Source organism: Hevea brasiliensis, chromosome 18 (genome assembly GCF_030052815.1).
Source record: "Hevea brasiliensis isolate MT/VB/25A 57/8 chromosome 18, ASM3005281v1, whole genome shotgun sequence".
Classification (NCBI taxonomy): domain Eukaryota; kingdom Viridiplantae; phylum Streptophyta; class Magnoliopsida; order Malpighiales; family Euphorbiaceae; genus Hevea; species Hevea brasiliensis.
The window spans coordinates 24,100,870-24,128,658 of NC_079510.1; the positions used below are offsets into that span (position 1 = coordinate 24,100,870).

The 27,789-nt window shown below is 33.2% G+C and overlaps 1 protein-coding gene across 1 annotated transcript; it reads right to left on the reverse strand.

Moving 5' to 3' along the window:
* Window positions 1–912: 912 nt before the first annotated feature.
* Window positions 913–27,789, reverse strand: LOC110664057 (glycerol-3-phosphate acyltransferase ATS12, chloroplastic). The gene is made up of 12 exons (XM_058140418.1): window positions 27,324–27,789; window positions 22,276–22,373; window positions 15,350–15,436; window positions 15,160–15,257; window positions 12,180–12,237; window positions 8,122–8,223; window positions 7,969–8,030; window positions 7,759–7,869; window positions 7,182–7,260; window positions 3,928–4,227; window positions 2,220–2,376; window positions 913–1,353 (listed from the first exon to the last, which is right to left on the reverse strand). The coding sequence occupies exons 1-11, from the start codon at window positions 27,628–27,630 to the stop codon at window positions 2,242–2,244; spliced, it is 1,437 nt and encodes a 478-aa protein (XP_057996401.1). The 5' UTR covers window positions 27,631–27,789; the 3' UTR covers window positions 913–1,353; window positions 2,220–2,241.

The following is a 27,789-nucleotide window of genomic DNA, read 5'->3' on the forward strand; positions in this document are numbered from 1 at the left end:
CTAATTTTGGAATTAGGGATAGTGATTGAGAACATATACACTTAACATTTCCTTTGCATTAAAAGATTGAAAATAGAGAATTGAACACTAATCTTAGCGTCATTAATTACAATTCTCTTTTTTAAAGAGAAAATATAATACGATTAGAGATGGCAAATCAACTAGATCGGATAGATATCTTTTTGGGGCAAAATCGAGACAAGATAATTTGAATTACCCATTGAGTTAATACATAGAAGAAAGAAAATCGAATCAATTTTTTTTATTTTTGTTAAGAATCGAAAACAGCTTCTAATCAAAAGGATTAATATTGCAAAAATTTTAAGACATCCATCAATATTTGAAGAGCTAATTTGGCATTTGAGCCAGATTGCAATCTTGTAGAGAACTGTATTAAGCTTAAAAATGGCCGTAAACTATGCATATGTATATAAAACTATATAAAAATTATTATCACATAATGTAACATCATCTCATTTGTCATAATCCACACTTTGTTATGAGTTTTTAGCAAAAGGCATTTGAAGTAGCTCGAATTTCATGTGCAACATGTCAAGTGACACAAATTAATATTAAAATATATATATTGCCATACATCTTTAATCTTTCTTAAAATTTTATTTTTATAATGAACAAAAAATACAATTTGCTCAATATAGGAATGAATAAATCATTAAATTTAGTTGATTATGTATAAAGTTATTTATTTTAGCTTTTTTCATAAATGAATTTTGAAAAATTGTCCATTAATTACAAAAATAAAAATTGTAAAATAAATTTATTAAAAAAAGTATATATAAAAAAGAGAGTTTTAGATAATAATAATAATAATAATAATAATAATAATAATAATAATAATAAACAATGGACTTTTCTCAAAAAAGGCTAAAGACTAATTTATGCAAAAAGAGAAACTTGAAACATCTCGTTTGCGCCAATTTATCTCACATATTTCCTCTCATGAGGTAAAAATTTTGCTCTTACAGAGCTTCTCCTCCCTGTTATTTTCATGTTCGCATGAAATCATAAAGAAAATATAGCCAATGGACTAAAAAAAAAAAGCAATTAACTCCAAAAAAAAAAGTACATAACAATTTGAGCGAATATACACAAATTGCCTGATTCTTACTAGGAACTCTTATCTGTACACCTGAAATTTAACTGCTCAGAAAGATTCAATTTACCATCTACTCAGCTGTCAAGGTAGTTGGATGGATTTGGCATCAACAAAATGCACGGAGAAAATGCATCTTGTACCAAACTCTATCAGTGCAAAACACATTCCTGTTGTAGTACGTTGTATCAAACAGGAGGCAGATTTCTGGCTGACTTGCAAAGCTACAAGATAATGTCCTGAAACATATCAAATTGAATTTGTAAAAATATGACACGGTTTGCATTAAGTGGTGCACTAGTTTTCCAAAGAAAATGACAGGAAGTTTATTCAGACTAATATTACCTCTCAATCTGGACTGGCCACCCTGCAAATCATATATTTGGGATTTTTACATACATAAACAGTACACGCTCAACCTAGAAGTGACGTATTTTACATGGAAGCATGAGAATAAGAAACTGTTCCACGTTCCCAGCCACATAAATACATTTGTCACAGGGCTACTAAGAGCCTCCTATGCTATTAAAATAACAAGATGACGGTCCCATATGTAACGGACTGTGGGGACGGCGATACGTAACGCCTGCAGGTGCCGCCCGTCCCACATCGGAAATGGGAGAAGGGAATCTGGGCCATATATGTGGGGGTCAGCCTAAACTGGTCAGCGCGCTTTTGGGAGCGAAACCTCCCAAGGGACAAATCCGTGAGGCCCACGGGCCAAAGCGGACAATACTGACTGGGCTGGGCTGGGTCGTTACACCATATTCCACGAGGCAAACCAAAAAACGCATGCTAGTGCGTGGTTAGTACTGGCAAATTTTGCCCTTAAATGATTTATCATATATAAATTTTCTAGCATCAAAGTCATGCAGTGTCTCTTACAACTCTTCAAAACATGAGCAATATTTAAAGGACGTTAACAACTCTTTAAAATGTGCATTCCTCTCAGTTAGCCTCTTATAAATGATCACAATCCGTCACCAGTAACCATGTTATGACTTGCATAATTCTGCTAAGACAAAGGACATAATTTTAGGACTACATAAAGCAGTAGGTCCTCATACCAACTTATTTCATAAATCTTCAAGAAAGAAGAAAATACCTAGTTAAACAAAAAATGTTGATTAATTCCATGGTTGTGACAAAGAAACAGTTGGACTTGATGCCTCTAGTCCTCGTTTTCCATGTATGGCAGATTTAAGCACATTGTATTGCTCAGTCACAGAATCATATAGAACCTGTGCATATGCCTTCTTAGCCTGTTACAGAAAAGGTAACCAATTTAGAAACATTCAGAATACACTGTGCAAGAGCCTTGACTTCTTTAGAAACAAACACATGAGAAGTTTAAGATTTGAAATCATCGCCAGTCAGCTTTGAACAAGCACAGCTGATTGGTTTAAGATAGAGCAAAAGAAGCACATTTTATTTGAGATAGTTGATGGTATTTTTACAATTATTTGTAGGTGATAAGATTAAGTGCAAAGACTGAATATAGAGTGTCTGAACTTTTGTGGACTCGAAGGTTGATTGCAACATTTACAATTATCGTGGGAGAATAAATTGTTATATTGTGATAGATACGTTGCCATCAGTATTGCTAACAATCCAATTCAACATGATCCAACAAAACACAATGAAAGCAATAGATATTTTATTAAGAAGAAACTAAATCACAGATTTCAAGATCTCCCACGTGAGTTCTGAAAATCAGCTGGTTGATATTTTCACTAGGGGAATTAATAGCAAATATTTCCATGGTTTAGTTTGCAATATGGGCATGAAAGATGTTTATGCAACATCTTGAGAGGGAGATTTGATGATATTCTCCCTATTTAGGATTTTTTTTTTTCATGTGTTGTATGTTAAGAAACAATTCAACCTAAATGTTTAAATTTGTGAGAGCCCTAAGGATAGTTTTATATCTTTAACACACCCTCACACGTGAATGCCCATTAGGCTTGAAGCATGAACAAGCGCAAACCCACTTTAACTTGTGCTGAAATATTTAATAATAAATTGAGATGGCCAAGATTCAAACTTTGAATCTTTTGGTCTGAGATGCTCTAATACCATGTCAACAAACCACTCCAACAAAAAGCTTAAACTTATAAGTGAGTATTCAAGAATAGTTTAACAATATACTTCCTAATTAGGACTATAATTAGGTTTCCTAATCAAGACTGTAATTAGGGCTATAAATAAGCATTTATATTTTTGTACATTCTAATTTCCTAGTTTAGAATATTTCTATTTTAGAATTCTTGTATAAATAAATTGTCTTGTAACTTTCAGAATTAAAACAATAAAAATTAGTACAATCTCTTTTCTTCTTTCTCAACACTAGGACAGAATAACAGATCTATTATGAAGAACAACAATACTCGGGAATTCAAAATCATGGCAATGTTTTTGCACATTTAAATTGAGCAGCCTAACGACTTTTGCTGATGATAGCTACCAGGTACTAGTTATCTTCATTAGTTTAAGAGCACATTAATTAATAAAAAGCCCACCGACAAATAACTACCAATTAATAAGATATTAGATGACAGAACATTGGGATTATTGTCGCTAACAGTATCAACCGATTTAAGAATGAAAGGAAAATCAAGAACAATGCAACACATGCTTATATTGTTCACTGATTCTGTCACTGGCAGCATGTTACAGCCTAAATATTTTGCTTCTTCCTTATATTGCTTTTTCTCATTTCTAGAGCAAAATTACTTGCCTTTTTATGATTTATTCTAAGGAACTATCTATGTAAGTGTCAAAGGTGCATGACCAGTGTATTAATTGTGACCAACCTCTTCAGGGTTTTCACAAGCAGCAGCAATTTCAGAAAATCCGATTTCCGGTGCAATTGACAATCCAGCCCCATGAAAGGAGATCACTCTTCTCTCTCCGATCTCTTTTTCCACCTGAAATTTCCAATGCATTAAAGACATAATGTCACAAGAAAGAGAATGAGTCAAAGATGGAAATACCAGTGGTGGAGGGGGCATGATGTCATGGCATAATAATGCTAAGGGATAAATATGTCCTGGAGCACCAGAATGTTCAGCAAGCCTTCTCATGTTGTCCACTGAAGCGGCTTCAAATGGTGCCTGCCCCACTTGTACCAGCATGAATGAATATAAAGGCATAACAAAAACAAATATAATGTTCATTGATGTAATATCATTTGTTTTTGTCTTTCTGCATAGTGCAATAAAACATCCCCGAAAATGTAACTAACATTGGTATTGAAGTTGAAAAAACCTCAACTAATCATAACTTGAGAATTCTTAGATCAAATGTGAGCTTTCTTGAAAACTCTATAGCCACTTTGCACTCAGAAGGAGATTGATTCCTCATAAGCATAAATCAAGTAGGTTCAAACAAAGCTTACCTCTTCAAGCAAGGATAGTTTAAATTAAATTGTATCTTCAAATCACAACTTGGAAAGTGCTAAATTCTTTCATTCATAATTTCATTCATAATACAACATATATATATATATGGAGCTCAAATCCCTAAATAGGAAAAGAATAAAATCCCTAAAATTATGCTAATTCCTATAGTTACGTTATGCTAATCAATATAAGAATATATACATATTTAACTTCCTATTCTATAACACTCCCCTCAAGCTAGAGCACAGATGTTAATCATGCCCAACTTGTCACAAATACGATCAACTCAAGCTCCATCTAGAGCGTTTGTGAAATTATCTCCCAATTGGCCTCCAATTTTAACATATACCATAGAGATGAACTTTTGTTGAATTTTTTCATAGACAAAATGACAATCAATTTTAGTATGTTTCGTCCATTCATGAAACACAAGATTAGAGGCAATGTAAATAACAACTTGATTATCACACCACATCTTTGCTGGTAATGAAGACTTAATGTCCTACTTCATGGATGTTAAGGTTCAACAAGTCTAGTATGAACCAATGGCGATCATGAGCTTCCTTGCTGGCCTCCCTTCAAAATTTGACACTAGTAGGACTCAGGCCCTTTACAGATCTGAGCTATCTTATATGAGACTTTTACTCGGGTACTTTGTATTGAAACACCACAATCTTTTCAAATTGCTACTAATAGTGCTCTCATAAGTCGTCGTAATTGGAATGAGATTGGACATCATGGAATAGAGGTGGTAAAGGTAATAACTAACAATTGTGACAAAGGTGTTGATAGTATCAATCAAGATTCAAGAGGAATTGTTTGTTACCATTGTCATGAGCAAAGTGATACGAAGCGCACATGTAGGAAACTACAAAATAAGTCTCAAAGGAATTTATTAGCAAATATTGCAACTTCTGATACTACAACCACCTTATCTTCTGAGAAGACTACTTAAGAAGATGAATTTGCCTAATTCTCTTAAATCTCAAGCATCATTTAAGTCCACTACTCCTATAATTGCTATCGCCGAGGCAAGTAAAACCACTATGCCTCTTATTTCCTCATCGTCCAAATAGGTCATTGATTCTAGTGCAACAAATCATATGACAAGTAATCCGACTCTCTTTTCCACTTTCCAATCCCATACAACATCATCTAATATTACCTTAGTAGATGGGCCCACCTCATGTGTTCTTGGTTCTGGAACTGTCAATCCAACTGCATCAATTTCTGTCTTCTGAGTTAAGTCTTAAGTTTTCATTCAATTTAATTTTGTTAGCAAACTCAAGCTTGAATTGTTGTATATCAATTTCTCCGAAATAGTCTATTTCAGGATTTTTTGACAAAGTGGATTATTGATAGAGGTCATGAGTTTGGCAATCTACATCCTTTACACACAGGTGTCGAGATCTATTGCTTGTTCTGGTATTTTGACCCGTTTGAGGTGCATTGTTGGTTGGGACATCCTTCTATCTTCCTTGAAGAAACCATGTCCTCAATTTCAAAATAGATCATCCTTAGATTGTTAGTCATGTCAATTTTCCAAACATCATCATCCACTTTCAATTTCTAGAGCCAATAAATGGGCCACGTTCCTTTTTAAATTAGTTCATTATAATGTTTAAGGTCCTTGTCTCATATACGTCTAATTTTAAATATTGTTACATTTATTGACAATTATTCTCGTATTACTTGGTTATATCTAATGAAAAGTCACTCTTGAGTTATTCTCTATTTTTGTGCCTTTTGTGCTGAAATAAAAACACAATTTAATGTTTCTATGCACACATATTTAATTTCCAATTCTACAACAGAAAGATAATCCAGGAAAAAAATGGTAAATATGTTCATTTCTAGGTTCAGAAAATAGTACATTGGATCAAAAGTTATGACTCAATAGAGAGGAGGCAAAAAAGTATGGAGTATGGACACAATGATTCTTCACTCTTATTGCATTTAAGCAGACTATCCATAAATATGCACAAAAAAAAAATCCTACTATCACAAGTGACCATTATTCTATTTAGGCCCTAATGAAAACCGATTTACTGGTAATTTACTCCCATATCACTTAAAAGCTAAAACATTAACATTTATTTTGCTATGACTAATTACAAAAGAGGTCATAAATTTTTTTTTCCCAATTTGCAACTGTGGTCCTTACATTTGAAATAGATTATTACAGCTTATACTTTACCTATTGGTTGCAATCATGGCCAGGCCACATTTATCAAATTAATTACATGTAAAATCAGTTTCCAATACAGCCATTGCAAAAGGATATAAAAAGATAAAGCCATCAATACTGCACCACCAAAATTTATTAATATGTGTGCTTAATTTCACTATTTATGTGTTAATTTTACATGTAATTAATTAAATTTAGGACTAGTGTATTGTCCATAATTGTAAAATTAGAAAAAAAAAATTGACTTTCTAGTGCTTAATGCAAGAATTTAAGTCCATGGTGAACTATTTCACACATGCATTAAGCTCCAAGATTACTAGAAAATCAAAGGCTATGAGAAAAACCAGCAGCAATTTCAAAACTCATTAAACAAATGATGCATAAATTGACAAAATGAATTAAAAATAAATCTAAAAGCACCATCTTCCTCCAATTTTTTGTTTTCCAAAAAAAAAAAAGAGAAAAGGAAAACACTTACTGGATACCATTCTCCAGTCAGAGGATCTGGGCGGTCCCTACCACCACTTGGGGCAATCCACACTATTTGTGACCCATGCCTGCATTAAAAAGATACATTCAGAAGGTCTCATACATGGAAATGAACTGCAGATTGAAAATCTCCATGCACAAGTTATGTAAGTGTGAAAACTAGTAACTTACAAAATAATGCAAACAATAAACAAAAATATAACAGCAAACGAGAAACACAATGGTTATGGAACTCCATAATGGCATGACTGCCAAACCCAATACTTCACTAACCAAACTTGCATTTTTTTTTTTTTAGCAAAAAAAAAAATAAAAATTGTTGAGATACTCATTATTATTGTTTTCTATCTCAGTACAGTAAACAAAGAAAAAGAAATGATAAATGAAAAAAAAATAGCGACAGGAGTTAATGGTTCACTTTCCACACTGCACAGAATATAACACCAGCTTGAATTAAATATATTACAAGAAATAGCAATATAAAAACATTGACCAGTCCTAAATCACAGGCCCACCATATATTTTACATCCAAGATTTTGAACTAGTCAAGAATTAACTAAAATACCTCAAAATCACGGCCATCTCCTTCAAACTTCGTATGTTTGCTTTTTTCTTCATCTCAGTAAGTTCAGGATCATCATACATGTGTTTTTTTGAGTACACACAAATAAGATTCCTGAAAACATGCAAAGATTGAAATTTTTTACCCAACCACTTAAGAGACATGTGATAGAGATCAATCAGTGTTGAAGAGATCTAAACGTTTCTTTAGTACCTGCCCATACTGAATGGCTTGCAAAGAGGATCTGTTAAAACTCTATCCCCTGCTACATAGATCTGCAATGTTACAAATAAAATTTGGTTATGCAAGCATTTCAAACACAGAACACTATTTAAAGTATGCTTAGCATGGAAAAGAACAGTTTACCAAGTTTTCAGCAATAGAGGGATTTGTTTTGTCAAGCAATAGCGCAATGACGGCAGGGTCTGCTTCAGTTTGGTGGTTTGATATCAAGACAATATTGTGACCCTGCAATCAACAAGATGAAAGTAATTATTTCATCCAGAAAAGTCAATCTAACAGAAAATATTGGAATATATATGTTAAAAACAAGATGCTCAGAATAGACAAGTCATAAACAAACATGACAAGTCATACAGCTTGACAAATAGTTAGTGTTATTAAGGCGAGAGGCAATAGGGTACCCTATGGCCTTAGGCGAGAGCCTTTTTGAAGCAAAGCACCATAGCCTAAATTACACACATACTCTCACTTTTAACATAAAAATATCATACTCTTAACTAGTTTAATAAGTGTATATATATATTTGCACTATACGTAATATAAGAGAAATAGAAAGCAGAAAATAATAAGGTTATAGAAATGAAATTTAAAGAAAGATTAATAACTCCATTTTACTAGGGTTTAGGGTTTAGGGAGAAATGGGAGAGCAGAGGAGAGAAAAGGAGGAGGAGAGAAGAGAAGAGGAGAGACACTAAAAAATAAAAAAGTTACTTTGAGGGAGCATGCCCATAGTTATTAAAGGCTCAAGGTGCATCAAGGCACCAAGGGTCCTAAAACCTAGGCACAAGGCGTGACGCACAAAAATTAAAAAAAAAATCTATTAAAAAAAATAAATATGAAAATTCCATTAAACATCAAATAACATAAAACTAAATATAATGATAACTAATAAGCATTCAAATAATAATAATAATAATAATTTTGCAATCTAAAGTAGTTTAAGACGCTAATATATAGTGTCATAGTCCTAAACATAATATTTCATCAAATTTCAAATAACATAAAATTAAACATAACAACGCTAATATATAGTTTTTTTTCTTTTTTTGAAAGGACACTAACATATAGTTTAAGACGCTACTAATTACAACATTAAGAGATTTCTATATAATTTTGTTCCATTAAATTCTTCAACTTTTATTTTTCTCTTAAAATTTTTCTGAAATAAAGAATACAATAATACCAAAGAGCAAAATTTTTCTATGACATGATGTAAATTATTTAGCCTAAAAATACAAAATAACTAAAATTTAAGTTTATTTGTAATTTATAAAGACCCAACAGCAATTCCACCCAAAAATGCCCATCTCCTCAAGCAAAGTAATTAAGATCAAACTCAAACATCAGCACGACAGCATCAATGCATGCAATTTGCCAGCCAGATCAGCAAGAAGAAAAGAAGAAGAAAGCAAGAAGCAGGTGAGCAAGAAGAAGAAGAAGAAAGAAGGAAATGAACTCTTTAATAACACTGCAAATAGTTCATTACAACCTTTCACCTCTCTCAGATAGTTAAAATGCCTGAATGCTTCATACAAGTTTTAAAATGGAGTCGAATGTTCAATTGGAAAAACTTGGATAGAATTGACACTAAGTTTGGCAACAGGGATAAAATAGCCAAAATTAAATTTGTGGATGAACTTGAGAAAAGGTGAAAAGATTTGGCTTTTCTACAAGCATTAAGCCTTTCATTTCTTGCATTGTATCTTCTGAGTTTGAATGGAAAAAAATGCAAACACCTTCATAAATCAGAGCTGGTCCCTTAATTTATTGTGGGGAGTGGTGTTTTTTGCTTTTATACAGACATGCTTTCAGAGTTCTAATTTTGCAAGATATACTTTTCACACATTGAGTTCATTATACAGGCATATGCTTTCGGGCTTCTAATTTTGCAAGATACCCAAATTTCATCCACACTTTGAGCTCATCAAACTCCAGAATCTTCTATTTAAGACACTAATTTTTTTTCCTTGCTAATTAGCCTCAAAAGAACTGAAAAGAGTCTAAAATTTTCTGCTCTTCGTACCAAAACCAGCAATGCGAGGAGCACCACAAAGTTGGTTCTCATTATATTATTGTCATGCCAAATGATACCTATCCAGAAACACTAATCGTCCACTAGATGTCCTACACCAAAAATTTTCATATAAAACTAAATACAAGCCCTAAACACAAATTTGTTTGCGTCCCATATTAATTTATTTCACTTGACTTTTTCTACCCACAACGTTAATTGTTTGTCTCTCAGCCTCTGCAATTGCAAGGAATTTGTTGATGTCTTTAAGCTATATCAAATTCTTTTTCTTTATATTTTACTTTTTTACTTTTAATATTTCACCAGTAAACATCCTGGTGCAAAAGAATTATGCAACCTCTCTATCTTCTACCCTTTAAAATGCTAAAAACAAAAGAAGGCAAAAAAAAAATGTCAGCACACTCAATCCTTTGCCTAGACGTGTTTGGTTCAGTATGTAACTAAATAACGCAAATAGACAAGTTTAACAGGTGAGTGTAGCCAAAAGTGCAAAAAGCCTATGGCCTTAGGCGAGAGGCGAGGGCCTCTTTAAAGTGAGGCGCCATTCTAAATTTTTATTTTTACTATAATACATTATGTAGAAAAAGAAAATTTAAATGTCAAACACCTTAATCTAAATCATTTCAAAATGAAAAACTCGAGAATTTTAACTAATGAAACAAATAAATAAATGTTCTTTACACAAGTAAAAGAATAAAAAGAAGAGAAATAAGGATTGGAGAAAATAAAGTAGTTATATCCAAAGCTAAGGTAGATAAATTTTCCACTATGCCACTTATTCAATGTGTTAAAGCAAAAATTCTTCTCTCATAATTTTAAGCAGAAATAGTCCCATCAAGAATAGTCTCAAGATCAAATTGCATATTCTATAGTTAAAATCACCACCCTAACAATTTTACCAATATTTGGTGGATGTTTAGATCCATCACTTAGTAACCAACCAAGCAAAGAAAGAAAATAGTCAAGTTAATTAAACAGAAACAAAAGTTTAAAAAAAAAAAAAGAAAACTAAAGTGTAGATGCTGTGCAGATGGCGTGAGTGACATAAGAAGAGGAGGAGGAGAGGAGAAGGAGAGAAAAGAAGAAAAAAATTACAAATAAAAAAATTTCTTAAAAAAAAATTAACTGCAGATGCTGTGCAAATGGCATGAGTGAGAGAAAAAGAGAAGAAAAGGATAGAAGAAGGAAAGAAAAGAAGAAAAAATTACAAAGAAAAAAAAAAGCCTGTGCAGGCGCTGTTTTGCTGTGCCAGATGAGAAGAAGAGAAGAAGAGAGAGAGGAAAGAAAATGGAGAGGAGAGAAAGAGAGAGGAAGGATGAGAAAAATTGCGGTCTGACCTTGTTTTCCAGCAGTTGGTGGCATCAAAATTAGAGGCTAGGGTTGGATTCTTTCTAATATTTGCTATTTAAAAAAAATTATATGCATGAGGTGGCGCCCTCGCCTTTTGGCCCTGGGCCCTCGCCTTTTCAAATCCAAGCAAGCCTCAATCAGGCAAGTCCCCACTTTGGTGCCTCGCCTCGCTCAGCACCTCTTAGCACCTTTAACAACACTGCAAAAAGCGCTCGCTAAAGCACAGTAACAAATAGAAATATGCTAAGTGAAGCGCATTTAGTGAATCGAGGGCTTTTTGCGCTTAAAGCGCAAAGAGCCTCAACTTCAAGGCCAATATTGAAAGATGTTGACACTAATTTAGATGAAGATTTTGATGAAAATGGATCTTATTTTGAACATGAGATGAATGTGTAGAGGACTTTGATGAAAAATCTATTGAAGATCTCTAGAATATGACTATTAATTTGAATGCTAAAAACTTCTGGATGTTTGATGATTTCTTAATGGTTTAAATTTTATATAGATGATTGTATTTTTTTTTACATATTATATTATTAGTTAATTTTTTAATAATATTGTGCTTCCTTCAATGAAGCGAGAGTTTTTTTGCACTTTGCGCTTTAAGCGATGGGGTGATGCACCAATTTGAGTGCGTCTTATGCTTTTAACTATCTTGAACAGGTCTTCTGAAGAAGTGAAAAAAGAAACAAAATCCACAAAAACAATGTTGAGTAATAGATGATTGAACAAAATTCTTGAACATTTAGCACTAAAGGGCAATTACCCCCAGAAAATAAAATAAAATAAAATAAGATACCTGTTGAAGCTGTTTTTCAACTTCATGGAAAAGGAATATATTGCCAACATATGAATTCCTGCAGCCAATATGATTAAAATTAAGGACAGCTAGAGGATGGAACACATCTGAATAGCACAGAATATCTTAATCCAACTGTGAAATTCTGCCAACACAAACAAAAACACAGTTCACTTAAATGCTTGCCACCTGGTTTGGGAAGAAATTCCATATAAAAATTAATTTGTTAATACTAACAATAAATTTCAAATCTATGGAATCTGCTACAATTGGACATCCCAATTATCTCCAACATGTCTATAGAAAACCTTTGTGGAGCTAGTTCTTTGGAATAGAAAATAAAGCACTGAACCAGTAACAGCAGTTTTTTACAACTCTTAAAGGTTAGTAAATCCTCTAATTAAGCATATGCTTCTGCATCACATGTGAGAGAGAGAGAGAGAGAGAGAGAGAGAGAGAAGTGCTTACTATCTGTTTCAGTTATATGTGCTGTCTAATCACAACAAATCTAACCAAAGACCATTTAACCTTGCACTTGTTGCCACATAACAACCACAAAATCGCAAATTCATGCAATTTTATTACCAGATAAAACAGTCAAGTCAGAGAAAGAAAGAGAGAGAGATGCAGGATACCATTTTCACATACAGGGGCTCTCTAATCACAACAAATTTAACTGGAAACCATAAAATAGTCACTCATTTTCTTATGACAATAAGAAAATTCCAAATTCACACATTACGTTAAAACAGTTTAGGTGATAGAGAGAGAGTGAGCGACAGAGAGATACAGACAGAAATTTCCTTATAAAAAAGCTAATCCAAATGTACAGGGAGTTATCAAAGTTAATCCATTGAAAGTAATAGCAGTTAAATAGAATTTGAGTGCCCAACCAGCATAGTTATTAAGGCGCGCCTCAGGCTCCAGTCCTAGCGCCTCTACAGGAGAAAGGCAGGCAACATTCACCAGGCCCTCGCCTTATGCACCTAGGCATGCGCCTTGTTCCAGGCGCAAGGCTAGAAAGGCGCGCCTTTTTTATTTCTACATTCAGCGAGTACTTCCATTAACAAAAAGCACTACCACCCAACTAGAAATTTGTTGATCTAGAAGTTTTCAAAATTAGTATCATTGGTGATAACTAGTCACCAAAATCTCATCAAACTAACATACTCAGAATTACAAACCTCTCATATTTTCATTTTCAATACTACCACTCATTATCTTTTTCAAAAAAAAAAAAGTTAATACTCATTTAGTTCTTAAAGGTGAGGGAAATGATGAAGATATTGATTTTGAAGATGAATATTAAGAGGATAAAGGTATAGAAAAAGATGAAGTAGATATAGTTACTTTATAATTTCTTAACTTTAGTTATGAAAGATTAAAAGACTATTAAAGTTTTAATAATTTAGTACTTGAATGCTTATTTGTTATTATTATTTTTAGTTTTATGTTATTCGAAGTTTCATGGAATATTCATATTTTTTTTTTTTTGCGCCTCATCTCGCTCAGGCGTGCGCCTTATCCTTGGGCCTTGAGCCTAGGCTCCAAGACCCCTTGGCGCCTTAGTGCGCCTTGAGCCTTTAATAATTATGCCAACCAGTTAAAATTCTGATTAAGCAAAAATGAGAAACCATGTTTTTCAATGTAGAAATTATTTGATCCAGTAAAAGCAAGTAGTACCCCGTTAAACAACTTAATGAATCAAATTGACACATTTCATTAATCTGATTCAGTTCAAAAATAAATTTCACAGATTTGTTCTTTCGATTTGTCATTCAGGTTTTCATATTTTAAAACCAAATCAGATGAATTCTAATTTCAATTTTTAATTTTTTTTGTTCTTTTTCTGGATAGAAATGGCAAGCTAAAAACAAAAGCTCATCTACCAAATAAACTAATCAAACCAATTTTTTGGATAATGAAAAATTCCATCCAATTAGCAGATTTAAAAAGTATATTATTTTGGTTGTGCCATTCTTCCCTTCACTGTATGACAAGGTCAGTGGTTTTAAGGCTCTTATTTCTCCATTCTCCAATGCATCGCACTTTCTTTAAATGTTTATGCAACAATCCCTTCATTAAAGTATTCATCTTATTTAATATAATGAAATTGTGATGACCAAAAAGCAGTCTGGAAAAGAGTAGGGGGAGGTGGCATATGATAGACCAACCTGCCCCCCAATCCTCATAAAACAGGAAGCCTTGTGCATCTAGGACACCTTTTTACATTTAATCTGATATAAGATCAATGGTATAACAAAGAAGAAGACGAAGAACCACCTTGCCCCCAATCCTCAAAAACCAGGGAGCCTAACGCATCTAGGACGCCTAGAAGAAGAAAAACAATTTTAAGGCAGGAAACACCATACATGGAATATGAGAAATTTCAAAGAAGGCACCAAAAGAACAATGATACCTGATTTGACACAAAGATCCTTAAAATGGAACCCAATTGAACAAGGGGAAAAACCTCCTACATTATGTTCAGACACTTATACTAGCATACAGAGTTTATCAAAAATTCTTAGCACACTCAAAGTATAACCAAGGTTTTCAGACTTGGTGATGCAGTACGGGAAGAGAATTCTACTTAGGAATTTTAATTATTATAGAATTACGAAATTTAAAGAGTTTTTATTATTTAGAAATCATATTAATATTTTATTTAGGAAGTTTATTGTATTTAGTATTCCTAATTAGAATAAATTAGGGTTTATATTCGTAAATTGATTAGGGTTGTAAGCTATATAAATAGGGCTAAATCTTATATTATTATTAGCTTTTGACTATAATTATCAATTGAAAATAATATAATTGAGAATCAGTTCTCTTTTTCTCAAGGATTTGTTCCTTGTTCCTTTTTGTTCTACATCAAATAGTTATCATTCTCTTAAGCTTTAGAAAGCGGCACGCAGACTGTATCAAGCATGTTGTTGAAACTAGATGAAGAATGGAAAGATAGAAGTACTGGACTCACCTAAAATCAACCAAAGGACGTATATAGTTTTGACCAAAGTTATAGTAGTCGAAGGGCTCTCTCAATGCTTTGTGATAAGGTGAGAAGACAAAAGGGTCCTGAAAATGTACTGCAGATTTCACATAAGTTCATACAACGAAATGATATCTGATATGGAAACATTTTGATGAGGTATTTGCAGTCCAAATACCTCAACATCCAAGCACATACGATCCATCGCAACAGCCATATTTGACAATATTATCTCTTCAGCATTGGGAATTCCACTTTGTAAAACCTGAAAAGTAGCCCCATTGATGTAATAAACTTGATGGAAGATGAGTAAATGTCCAGGCAATTGTAAAAATGCAATAACTAGCATTAGACAATAAGGCAATGGACTAGATGATGAACGCAAATCTTGTCCCTTGCGGAGGACATCTAGAAAGAATCCTTAAGTAAATTAGGCAACTACATGTTGTAATCCTATTAGTTTTACAATGAACATGAGGAACCCAAAAATGAGTGATAGTACAAGAAAAGATAGCGTGAAAAACTTTTCATATTGACAACATACTAACATAGTTAATGTTGTATTAATGATAATGAGGAAAATTTGTTTGAAACAGTTTTTTTAGCCTAGTGACCAAACATTTATCCATTTTCTTAATTGTAGGCTTAGCTACTTTTTTTAGCCTAACCTTGTGATATTGTTAACAATTTTAGCCAAGTTAGTGAGTGAGAATCAGTGTCCACATGTAATGCCTATGTAGCTAACTTAATAGACAAAAAAATCAGGTTTATTTTCCTTTATAGTGTTGATAATACAAAATATTTTTTTTCTTAAATTTTCTTTCTAAAATAATTAATATTTTTGTTCATCAATTATTGAAAAAAAAATAACATAAATATATTTTACAAGAAAAAGTAAAAATGAATATTTCATATTTAACAGCATTGCAAAGAAAGAGAAAGATAACCTCTTCTTTTCGCCAACTGAAATAGTCATGTAGACAGTAGACTTTGCATATACATTTACTTCCCCCTCACTAAATTAGCCAAAATTATTACCAATATCATTATAAAGTTGGGCTTAAATCCAAGAAATTAAAATGATTAGCTTACATTGAAAAAGTGCGTAAAAAATAAAATTTCTCATTATCCCTTTCTTTTAAAAGATATGAACTAAAAAAAAAAAGTTGAAGAAAGCATCCTCTTCCCAAGGAAACCAGAAAAGAATACCAAAGTTAAAGAAAAACTAATAAATAGCAACTTCCAAACTTGAGAATGAGTATAGGACGCTTAGGAGACCCAAAAGCAAAAGTCCATATAAAGACCAAAAATTCTTTTATCACAAGACACTTTGATTCTCAAGGATCCAAGCATTTTTTGCCGACCAAATACTTCGAATCACATCAAAAATTGCATAATGTGATGGCCTCCAACAATCTTTCCTTCTACCAAAATGCCCAAGTTCATCTTTATAAAATCCTCTAATCTCGTACCTCCAATGCCAAATTTCCTCAAAGATACCAAATAATTGACTCCTATAGCACCCCTTAAGGTAGTGGAACAAAGAAAATATATAAGAACGAGACCATCTCACCTTGCAGCACATGATTCATGCGCCACAAGACAGCTTTGCTTTTTTTTTTCGTACTTGCAACTAGTCATTGTCATTGATTATTTGAAGAATAACAAAGGAAAAAGTAGCCCTCCCTTTTAGGAAAACTGTCAATCTCTTAACCTACCAAATTTGACTAGTCAAAGAGAAAGGATAGACAGTCGGCACTCAGAACACAAGAAAGATAAGGATCAATATCAATAGATATACAAAGAAAAAAAATTCCAAAACTGCACACTCTCCAATCTAAACCACAAGGAGTTGAAATGAATTGAAGAGTTTAACTAACAAAGAAAGACCTACCATCTGCCTATCATAACATTCTCAAGATAAGAAAATTTCCAAGATACAAAGTGTACATCACAAGGAGACAAATTTGAAGAGCAAAGCTTTTATAAATTAGAAAAAGAGGTATCTCCATTCCAAACATATTCCCAAACGCAAATGCGAGACTCATCTCTAACTTTATATCTGATCAATGGGGAAAAAGAATAACTCATTCATGAAATTAACTTCCAAGGGTTTTATGAATATTTATTCCTAGTATGGCATCCTACTAGAAGAGGAAAGAGAGAGAGAGAGAGAGAGAGAGAGAGAGAGAGAGAGAGAGAGAGAGAGAAAGCAATATAGATAAGAAAATAATTTTTTTCAAAAGAGAGAAAAGAAAAACATTACCAGGACTTGCTAGATGCTACTCAAAATAGATAGAGTAAAAAATATAAAAAATCATAAAAGAATCTTTTGAAAGATTCATGCAGCCAAATATAGTTAGTTGAGACAAGTGATCACAAAGTTTGCTCAAAGTCAAGCTATCCTTCTCCTTAATTGCTTATTTTGACTTGGGTTTTACCATCATCAAATTATTATTTGGAAAATAAACCATTGAGGATAAGAAATGCATTGTGAGTTGGTGCTAAATGTCAAAGATGTAGGAACCCATTAATCATCTACATCTTCATTGTTCAACTAATAAATAGATTTGTTCGTGTTCAGAGCTAAAGTTGGTTAATGAGATAGAAGATGTTCAAGAGGAGGCTGTGGAATTTGGGGCCAATAGTATCACATGGAATGGAAGATTGTTCCACCTTTTCTATAACTTGAGACTAAAGAGTAATACTAGAGTCTTTGAAGAGAATGAAAGTTTGCTTCATAAGCTAAAATATGGAAATTCAACTCAAATAAACTAAACTTTTATCCCAAAAATTTGGGGTCGGCTATATGGATTCGCTTTCTCCACTCTAAACGATTTTGAGTTAAATCCTCAGAAATGTGTAATGCTTCTAGGTCATGTTGTACAACTCTCCTCCAAGTCAATTTAGGTCTACCCCTTTTTTTCTTTCTATCCTCTAACCTAATGTGCTCTACTTGTCTAACTGGAGCCTCCGTATGTCTACGCTTCACATGACCAAACCACCTCAATCTCCCTTCTCTCAACTTATCTTCAATTGGCATCACTCATATCTTTTCTCTAATACTCTCATTACAGACTTTATCTAGTCTAGTATGGCCATTCATCCACCTTAACATTCTCATCTCTGCAACTCTTATCTTAGACGCATGCGACTCTTTCAGTGCCCAACACTCACTACCATATAACATAGCCGGTCGTATGGCTGTACAGTAAAATTTTCCTTTCAACTTATTGGAAATCTTGCGATCACATAAAACTCCCGTAGCACGTCTCCATTTCAACCATCCGGCTTTAATCCTATGACTAATATCTTCCTCACATTCCCCATCTACTTGAAGGACTAAGCCAAGATATTTAAAGTGATTACTTTGGGATAGTACCACTCCATCCAAACTAACTCCTTGTCTATCACCAATTTGGCCTTCACTGAACTTGCAATGCATGTATTCTGTCTTCGTTCTACTTAACTTAAAGCCCTTTGACTCTAGAGTACTTCTCCTAAGCTCTAACTTTCTATTGACTCCTTCTCGCGTCTCATCTATCAAAACAATATCATCCGCAAATATCATGCACCAAGGAATACTCTCTTTTATATATTTCGTCAATTCATCTAAAACTAATGTAAAAAGGTAAGGGCTTATGGCTGATCCTTGGTGTAATCCAATTGAGATCGGAAAATCTCTTGTGTCCCCTCCTACTGTGCACACAATAGTAATTGCTGCTTCATACATATCTTTCAACACTTGTATGTACCTAATAGATACCCTCTTTTGTTCTAACACATTCCACGAGACATCTCTTGGAACACTATCATAAGCCTTCTCCAAATAAATAAAAACCATATGTAAATCTTTCTTCACATCACTATATTTCTCCATCAAGCTTCTAATGAGAAAGATCGTTTCCATAGTTGAACGACCGGACATGAAGTCAAATTGATTGAGAGATAGAAGTATCATGACGTAGTCAATGCTCCACAACTCTCTCCCACAACTTCATAGTATGGCTCATAAGTTTAATTCCCCTATAATTTGAACAACTCTGTATGTCTCCCTTATTTTTTAAAATAGGTACTAAAATACTCCTCCATTCATCAGGCATTTTCTTTGAGTTTAGAATCTTATTAAATAATTTAGTTAACCATGCCACTCCCATATCTCCCAAACACTTCCACACTTCAATTGGTATTTCATCGGGTCCACAGACTTTACCCACTTTCATTCTCTTAAGTACTTCCTTTACTTCTAAAGATCTAATCCTTCTAGTATAATTCACATTCTTTTCTATTATTCTATAGTCTATATTCACGCTATTATCATTTTGACTATTATTAAAGAGATCATTAAAATAATTTCTCCATCTTTCTTAATGTCCTCATCTTTCACCAACATTTTTTCTTCTTTATCCTTAATGCACCTAACTTGATTCAGATCTTGACATTTCCTTTCTCTCCTCCTTGCTAATCTATAAATATCTTTCTCTCCTTCTTTAGTTCCAAGTTTCTCATATAACTTTTCAAAGGCATGTGTTTTTGCTAGACTAACTGCCTTTTTTGCCTATTTCTTTGCTATTTTGTACTATTCATATGCCTCATTATTATCACATTTAGGTAATTTCTTATACCATTCCCTTTTTCTCTTCACTGCCTTTTGTACTTCCTCATTCTACCACCATCTCTCTTTTGAAGGTGGTCCATGTCCTTTAGACTCTCCAAGTACTTTTCTAACTACTTCTCTAATCTTTGATGCCATCTGTATCCACATATCATTGGCCTCCATATCCAGCTTCCATACTTCGGACTCAAGAATCTCATTTTTGAATCTCATTTTTGAATTTCACTTGCTTTACTTCTTTAAACTCCCAGCACTTTGTTCGAGCTACACTATTTCTTCTGACCTTACTTGAATTGTTCCTAAACTTGACATCCAAGACCATTAACCGATGTTGACTTGTTAAAGCCTCTCCTGGAATGACCTTGCAATCCTTACATAGAGCTCTATTTGTCTTCCTGGTTAAGAGGAAGTCGATTTGATTTCTATGTTGCCCACTTTTAAAAGTTACTAAATGTGACTCTCTTTTTATAAAATAGGGATTTGCTAGTATTAGGTCGTATGCCATAGCAAAATACAGAATGTTTTTTCCCTCCTCATTTCGACTGCCAAAACCAAAATCTCTATGAACATTCTCATAACCTTGCCTATCACTTCCTACATGTCTATTCAAATCTCCACCAATGAAAACATTCTCTTCATTCGGTATGCTTTGCATTAAATCATCCATATATTCCCAAAATCTTTGTTTACTCTCACTGTCAAGTCCTGTTTGTGGGGCATAAGCACTAACTACATTTATTGTTTCTCCTTCTAGTACTAGCTTTACCAGTATAATTCTATCTCCTCCTCTTTTCACAGCTATTACAGCGTCTTTCAATGTCCTATCTATGATTATGCCCACTCCGTTCTTGTTTCTCTCCTTTCCGGTAAACCACAGTTTGTACCCTGAATTACCCACTTCCTTGCTTTTCTCTCCTACCCATTTAGTCTCCTAGATGCAAGCAATATTCACCCTTCTCATTTCCAAGGTATCCACAAGCTCCATTAATTTTCCTGCAAGTGATCCAACATTCAAAGTACCAACCCTGATCCTCCTCCTATCCTATTCCCTCCTAATTGGTCTCCTTCTATGATATCTTCTATTGTTTTTTATATCTATCTTGTGTTCTGTACCACTATCTTGTTTTCTATGTCTATCTTGTAATTTAAGCAGCTATTTATAGGTATTTTGGTACACTCTATTCATCTATAAAAGAAAATGTGATGATCATCCAAGTGGAAAAGGATAAGTTCATCATGTCCCCTTTTATTTTTCAGAAAGTAGAAAGACTCAAAATGACTACACCATAACAAAGCTTAAAATTACATGCTGATGCAACCAATTAAACCAACCACCAGCAAGCACATAAAATTAACATGTCCTAAAGAAGGACGATCACATGACTATTTGAATATCAAGCTTGTAGGTTTTCCAGTTAAATTCCAATAAAGAGCTACTTAAATTAGATAAATCTGGCGCATAAAACTTCTCAAAAAATTTACGGTTTATATGGAGACTCATAAATGTGGCCATGAATCACCAAAATTTACATGTATTAAACCAAAAAAGGTTTATACATGTGACGGCTTATTATTTTCCATCAAAGGAAACGATCCTTGAGATAGATTTCTGTTTAAAATTCCACAGTCTAAATAAATGTAAGTCCATATTAGCAGGAATTTCATTAATAGAAAATAAAAGTGGAACAAAAGTGCCATTAGTTCCAAGTGTAAAATTACTGGTTTTTCAATTTCTAGTACTTATTTTTTAACAACGGCTTCGTGGAGTATGCATCCAATTGTTGTAATAACTTGTAAGTATCATTCTACTATGAGTTTGATAATACTTGCCTTTGTTTTGATGAGTATAAAGGAAACCTTCAACAAACAAATGCAACTGATGACTGAAAGAAGAATCCAAAACGTATAATTGTCATAAAGGGTCATAAGGGGAAAGACCAAGCAAATTGATAAAACCAAAGAAAAAACAAATAGTTCCAGTTGTTGGGTTGGAACAGACCACACTATCTATTCTGGGTTTCAATTTTGCTTCCTTGTTCAAGCATAGTTACATAACATATTAACAAACCCTTTATGACTACTGTCCCACAGCTAAATAATTTCTTCAAACAAATTTTAACCAGCAACCCTAAAAACTCAATTACCAAATGGACCACTTGCTTCATATGACTCAACTCAACTGATGCAACATGACAGTATAACTATTCAACATGGGTCACAAACAACCAACTCAAAAATAGTCACTATCTAATGATGCAACAAGGTCCAAATGGACCAATACACACAACTTCACTAGCTCCATGCACATACAAGTCATGACCTGCACGTACTCCATGTCAAAGCTCAAGGCTAAAGACATGCAATGGCCTTCATATCTACATGGTCTACAAGTCTATAACATATCATCATGCAAGTTAAGAAATCCAACATAACTATAAAGTAATTAATATATTCATTTAAAAACATAAGTTTTAAGTATATTTATTTACTGCATTTTTATAATTCTGATACACTTCTTCCATTCCTGCAGCAACATTTAAAGGCAACCTCCCTGCTTCCACTTCCTTCCTAATTCCAGACAGCAACTCTGCATAGGCATATTCAATATAAGAAAACTAATCCTCCACACTAAATTTCAAACAAAACATTAAGCCATGTATCAATTAGCAAGAAAATCTCTTAGCAAGTAATTGAAAAAAAAAATAGTTTTTATTTTACATTTATTTAATTTGCTTCACACCAATTGCCAACAGTTTCCTTTACTCCCCTATAGGCTTCCATTTCCATTGTTTTTGTAGAAACCGGAAAACAGTAATCATAATATCTCAATGCAACTTAGAAGTAATTAAATCCTTATTCTATTTTTAAGCAAGATTCTGACACAATGGCCAGACCTCAATTTTCCAAAAAAGGCGTGAACCAACAATAAAAACGTATATTAACATCAGAGGTTAAGCACTGGACACAGTGATAATTAGGGTCAAATATTAGGCATAAGCAAATGGCCTTGCCAGTTAATTGTTACGTATTATAGGAAGAAGTTTAGGAATAAAAAGGAGGGAAAGACTGTTGTAACTTAAGGAGAGTAGCTGATGGCAGTTATAGAAGTCAATAAATAGCTGGAATTAATTAGATAAGCAGTTACAACTGCTGAAGTGTATAAAACAGGAGAGTTACTTTGTAACAGCATAACCAAAATCTCGGAAATAATATTCTTCTTCCCTTCTCTCTAATTTTCTCCCTAATTCTTCTCTCTTCCGATCCTCTTTCTTACTTCTTCTCTCTCAATTACTTCTTCTTTCTTCTGTTCTCTTAATTTCTCTCGTTAGGGATCCAAAACCCTAACATTAATCATATGTGCACAGAAGTGGCAATTTGTAATCTTGTTTCTATGGATTGATCAGCTGAGTATTGGATATATATGAGTTTTGTGAGGAGTGTGAACTATGTAACATGAATCTCTTCAAATAATACTAGTTGCTTACATGCTCATTTTGTGAGTGAATTTGAAATATTATATCCATTTGGTAGAACTTCTTTGATGAAAAGCACTGAAAACAGAATAACAAGGTTCAGAAATATCCTTTTCTGCAATTTCAAAACTTTTTTTTATCCCAAGTTTACAGTTTGCACATTCTCCTTTCTAATATACAACTCAACTCAACTCAACTCAACTAAGCCTTTATCCCAAAAATTTGGGGTCGGCTATATTCTCCTTTCTAATATAATTAACCAAAAAGTTAACACAAAGTGAATAATTTTATAAGGAAATACTGCAGTTAAATTAGAAACCCAATATAATAGCTGGAAAAAAGATTCTACACAATAAATTTCAATAATGACAAGATTAAAAAAAATAGTATTTTTAATTAAATGATAAATTTATTAGGAATTGATGAGAGAGAGAGAGAGAGAGAGAGAGAGAGAGATTGAGATTTCATCATTTTACAGAATCATTGCAAAATTCATACATTTGAATAAAATTAATTTGAATTAGAAGTCAAATATCAAGGATTTAAATCGCAATCGCAATCGCAATCGCAATCGCGGTAGGAAATAATGAAAACAGGCTTATAAATTGTAATGGCTATAACATAACAGTAATGGCCATAATATAACAGTAACGGCCTGTCACTATGCAAATGTTTTGAAAACATCGCAAAATTCATGAAATAAATAGATATTTAAAGACATAATTAAAACTAAGATACACAACTAAATAATAAGAATAAAATACATTAAATAATGACATGAAATCCATCATTCTTAGATATCAGTAGCATTAATCAATTTAAAACCAAACTAACTAGGTAGAAATCATCAAAGCTCATCCCGTTACCTAGTAACGGTCACTACCAGCCACAACCAAACTGAAATTTAAATGTCCGTTAGTTATTACTAACACCCCCAGAAACCTTTATTTAATGGTCATTATGTTACTTAATGAGCATTATTTAAAACCACGTCAAAGATCCCTATATATGGTCAAAGAAATGGAATGGAATGCAGACTTTTGGATCAAAATATCGATCAATATTTTGAGTTTCTAAAATTCTATATTTTAATTCACAATCTTTATGTATCAATCTATATTTTTATTATTAAAAAATTAAGGTTTCAATTATTTTTATATTTTTTCAAATCATTACTAATATCAATATTTCCTTTGACATAAAAAAATAACCATATTGTTGAATTCTCAAAATATGTATTGATGTCATTATTAAAGAGCTCAATCAAAACCCCCTTAATATATCCCCCAAGTGAATAAATGCTCACTATGTATTAAGTACCAAAAAAAAAGCATTCAACCTTATGACAAATCCCAGAAACCTTTCATTTACTGAAAGGAAGTTAATTAGCAACCAAAATATTATTTAGCAACAATGCAACAACAAAATGCCAAAAAAAAAAAAACAATTAGACTCAAAATTTAGCTCTAATCTAAATCTCATTGTCACCCACTTTCATTTTACAGATACATATATAATCTAATCTCAATGTCACTGTCAAGCACTTCCACTATAATCTATGCATGAGGCTCATATAAGGAGGCTCTGAAGGGCATATGGAGAATAAAAGTAAAAATGAAGGCTCGTAGGAAACTATGCATCTAGGTTCATAAAAATGAAGGCTCGTAGGAAACCATGTATCTAGGTTCCTTTCTTTTTCTTATTTTTGTTTTTTGGTTTCTTCTACATATAATTATTGGCATGGCTTAAAAAGGACGGTTATAACACAACAATTGCAAATTACCAATAAATTGAAGGGCATTAAATTCAAAATACCACCAGAACTATTACAGGAGTTATTGGTTGTTATGTAATCCCTTACATTTTATCCCCTCTGATCTATTTCCTTCTTTAGCAATTTTTAGAATTCTTTCCCCATTTTCTAAAAAAATGGTTTGCCAATTACCTTTGTGCCCAATATTATTAATTCCATTTATGTGTAGCCTTTACCTATGAGACTAGCTAAATTCTTAATGTAATGGTGTTAATTGAAAGTACTTATAGTAACAACATATTAAAGAAATAAGTAAAAAACTGCCAAAACAGTAATTGTATTGTTTTGACCTTTTCTGTTTTAATGCATGCACTATTTTGTGTTTCAACCAAGTACACAAACTGTTTATAAAAGAGCAATTATGTATAAAGCAGACAGAATTCAACAAAAATTTCAATGGAAAAGTGACTAACCATGCAAAAGCTAACACAGGCTAGATGAAAAATTTTATAATGAGCAACTAAGCTAGCACAATCTTTCAATATGCGCTACATGGTATCCATTTTAAATTTGTATATTCAAACTATAAGTGAGTTTGGATGGAGGCCGAACTGATGATAGTGAAGGAGTTAGTTTAGATGGAGTGGTATTGCCCCAAAGCAATCACTTTAAATATCTCGACTTAATCTTTCAAGTATATGGGGATGTAAGGAGGATGTTAGTCATAAGATTAAAGCCGGATGGTTGAGATGGAGACGTGCCATGAGAGTTTTATGTAATCGCAAGATTCTCAACAAGTTAAAAGGAAAATTTTACCGTACAACCATACGACCAGCTATGTTATATGGTAGTGAGTGTTTGGCAATGAAGAAGTCGTATGTGTCTAAGATGAGAATCGCGGAGATGAGAATGTTAAGGTGGATGAGTGGCCATACTAGGCTAAATAAAGTCCATAATTAGAGAATTAGAGAAAAGGTAGAAGTGGTGCCAATTGAGGATAAGTTAAGAGAAGTGCGATTGAGATGGTTTAGTCATGTGAAACTTAGACATACGGAGGCTCCAGTTAGACAAATAGAACACATTGAGTTAGAGGATAGAAAAAAAAGGAGTAGACCTAAACTGACTTGGAGGAGAGTAGTACAACATGATCTAGAAGCATTACACATTTCCAAGGATTTAACCCAAAATCATTTAGATTAGAGAAAAAAAATCCATATAACCGACCCCAATAAATTTTTGGGATAAAAGTTTAGCTGAGTTGAGTTGAAACTAAAAGTGAGTTGCACATTTAACCACTTTTCCAATGGGGCTTTGCCAAATTCCATCACACATGTACTTATTACTTACTTATAAATAGTCTCTATAAGTAAAATAAGTTATATTCCCATACAAAGATGGTCAAAATTCATTGTACGCATTACTACTGTAACATTTGAGTCATTCTTCTAAATTTGTGAGACACTATTCACTAGTTTAAAAATGAAACGAAATAAGTGAAAGGAGTGACCCTAACATCATTCTCACAACAAACCCTTCAAGCAGCACCGCAACTGTGATTTGAAAGCATAGACTCAGGAACTTGTCATGCAATGCAGTAAATACAGAAGAAAAGCAATTAAAGTCATCCTTTGCATTTTCTATACTTGATGGATGTTCAAACTGGTCAAATGAAAAAATAATGCAAAAGAAAATACTGAATCTCATACTTTAAATATTTTTTACCCAAGAAGACAAAACTTTTCATCCATCAGAGCATCAGACAAATACAAGTATCCAACCACATACTGTATTTGACAATTTTAAACCATAAATATATTATTAAAAATACACTTTTCATTAACAACTGGTAGCAACAACAACTATACAATGCTTCGAGTAAAAAAGAATAAGATTATGACAGCATTAGTAACATGAACAACAACAAAAACAAAACAAAGGAAGCAAAATGCTGCTCAGACCCCAAGCCAAAAAATGAAATTCAAAAGGACAGAGCCAAACCACAACGCAAGAAAGAAAAATAAAATCACATTAACAATTTTTTTTCCTATTTCTATAGTTTTAAAAAGAGCAAGTGAATTCTTAGTCTAAAGCCAAAAATTAATTATATCATCTCAGCCTCAGCTAATCTCTCTGTACATTATTAATTCATCTAAACACTTATCATTCTCCAAAAGGAACAAAAAAAAAATTCCATAAAATAGCTACATGCATTTTTCACTTTCCCTGATTTTCCAATACCACAATGAAAGAAAAACAACTGAACAGTACAAAAATTTTTACCAAACACACAAAAAAAAAAAAAGATTCAAACCTCCTTCCGTTGTCACATCAAGAAAAGTTCGCCCGTGACTAGACTTTTCCTTCTTCTTCTCCTCCTCCTTCTCGCCTGACGCTGAAGCGATAGCTTCTTTGTCCTCCTTAACGAGCTGAGACATTGCGTTAGCGTTTATAGAAGAGATCAAGCAAGGACAAAGGGACCTTCGCGCACTCGATCTGAGAGCGAGCGAAGGAGAGGGAGGGACCAAACAGAGCTTCGAAGACAAGAAAGGAAAGGAAAGGGAAACCCTAGGCGATGGTATGCTACAGAGAAATGTGGGAGGAATAGCGGAAACGATCATATCTCTCTCATAAACTGAAAATGGAATATAGCGAGGGCTTGGCTCTTCTTTCTATTATCTGTTGAGAAAGGGAAGAGATATCTCGTGGTTATCAGGTTGCGGCTGGCTGATTGGAGGCTACTATTCTCTGCGACGCTCTTTATTTGCTGAGATGTGTCT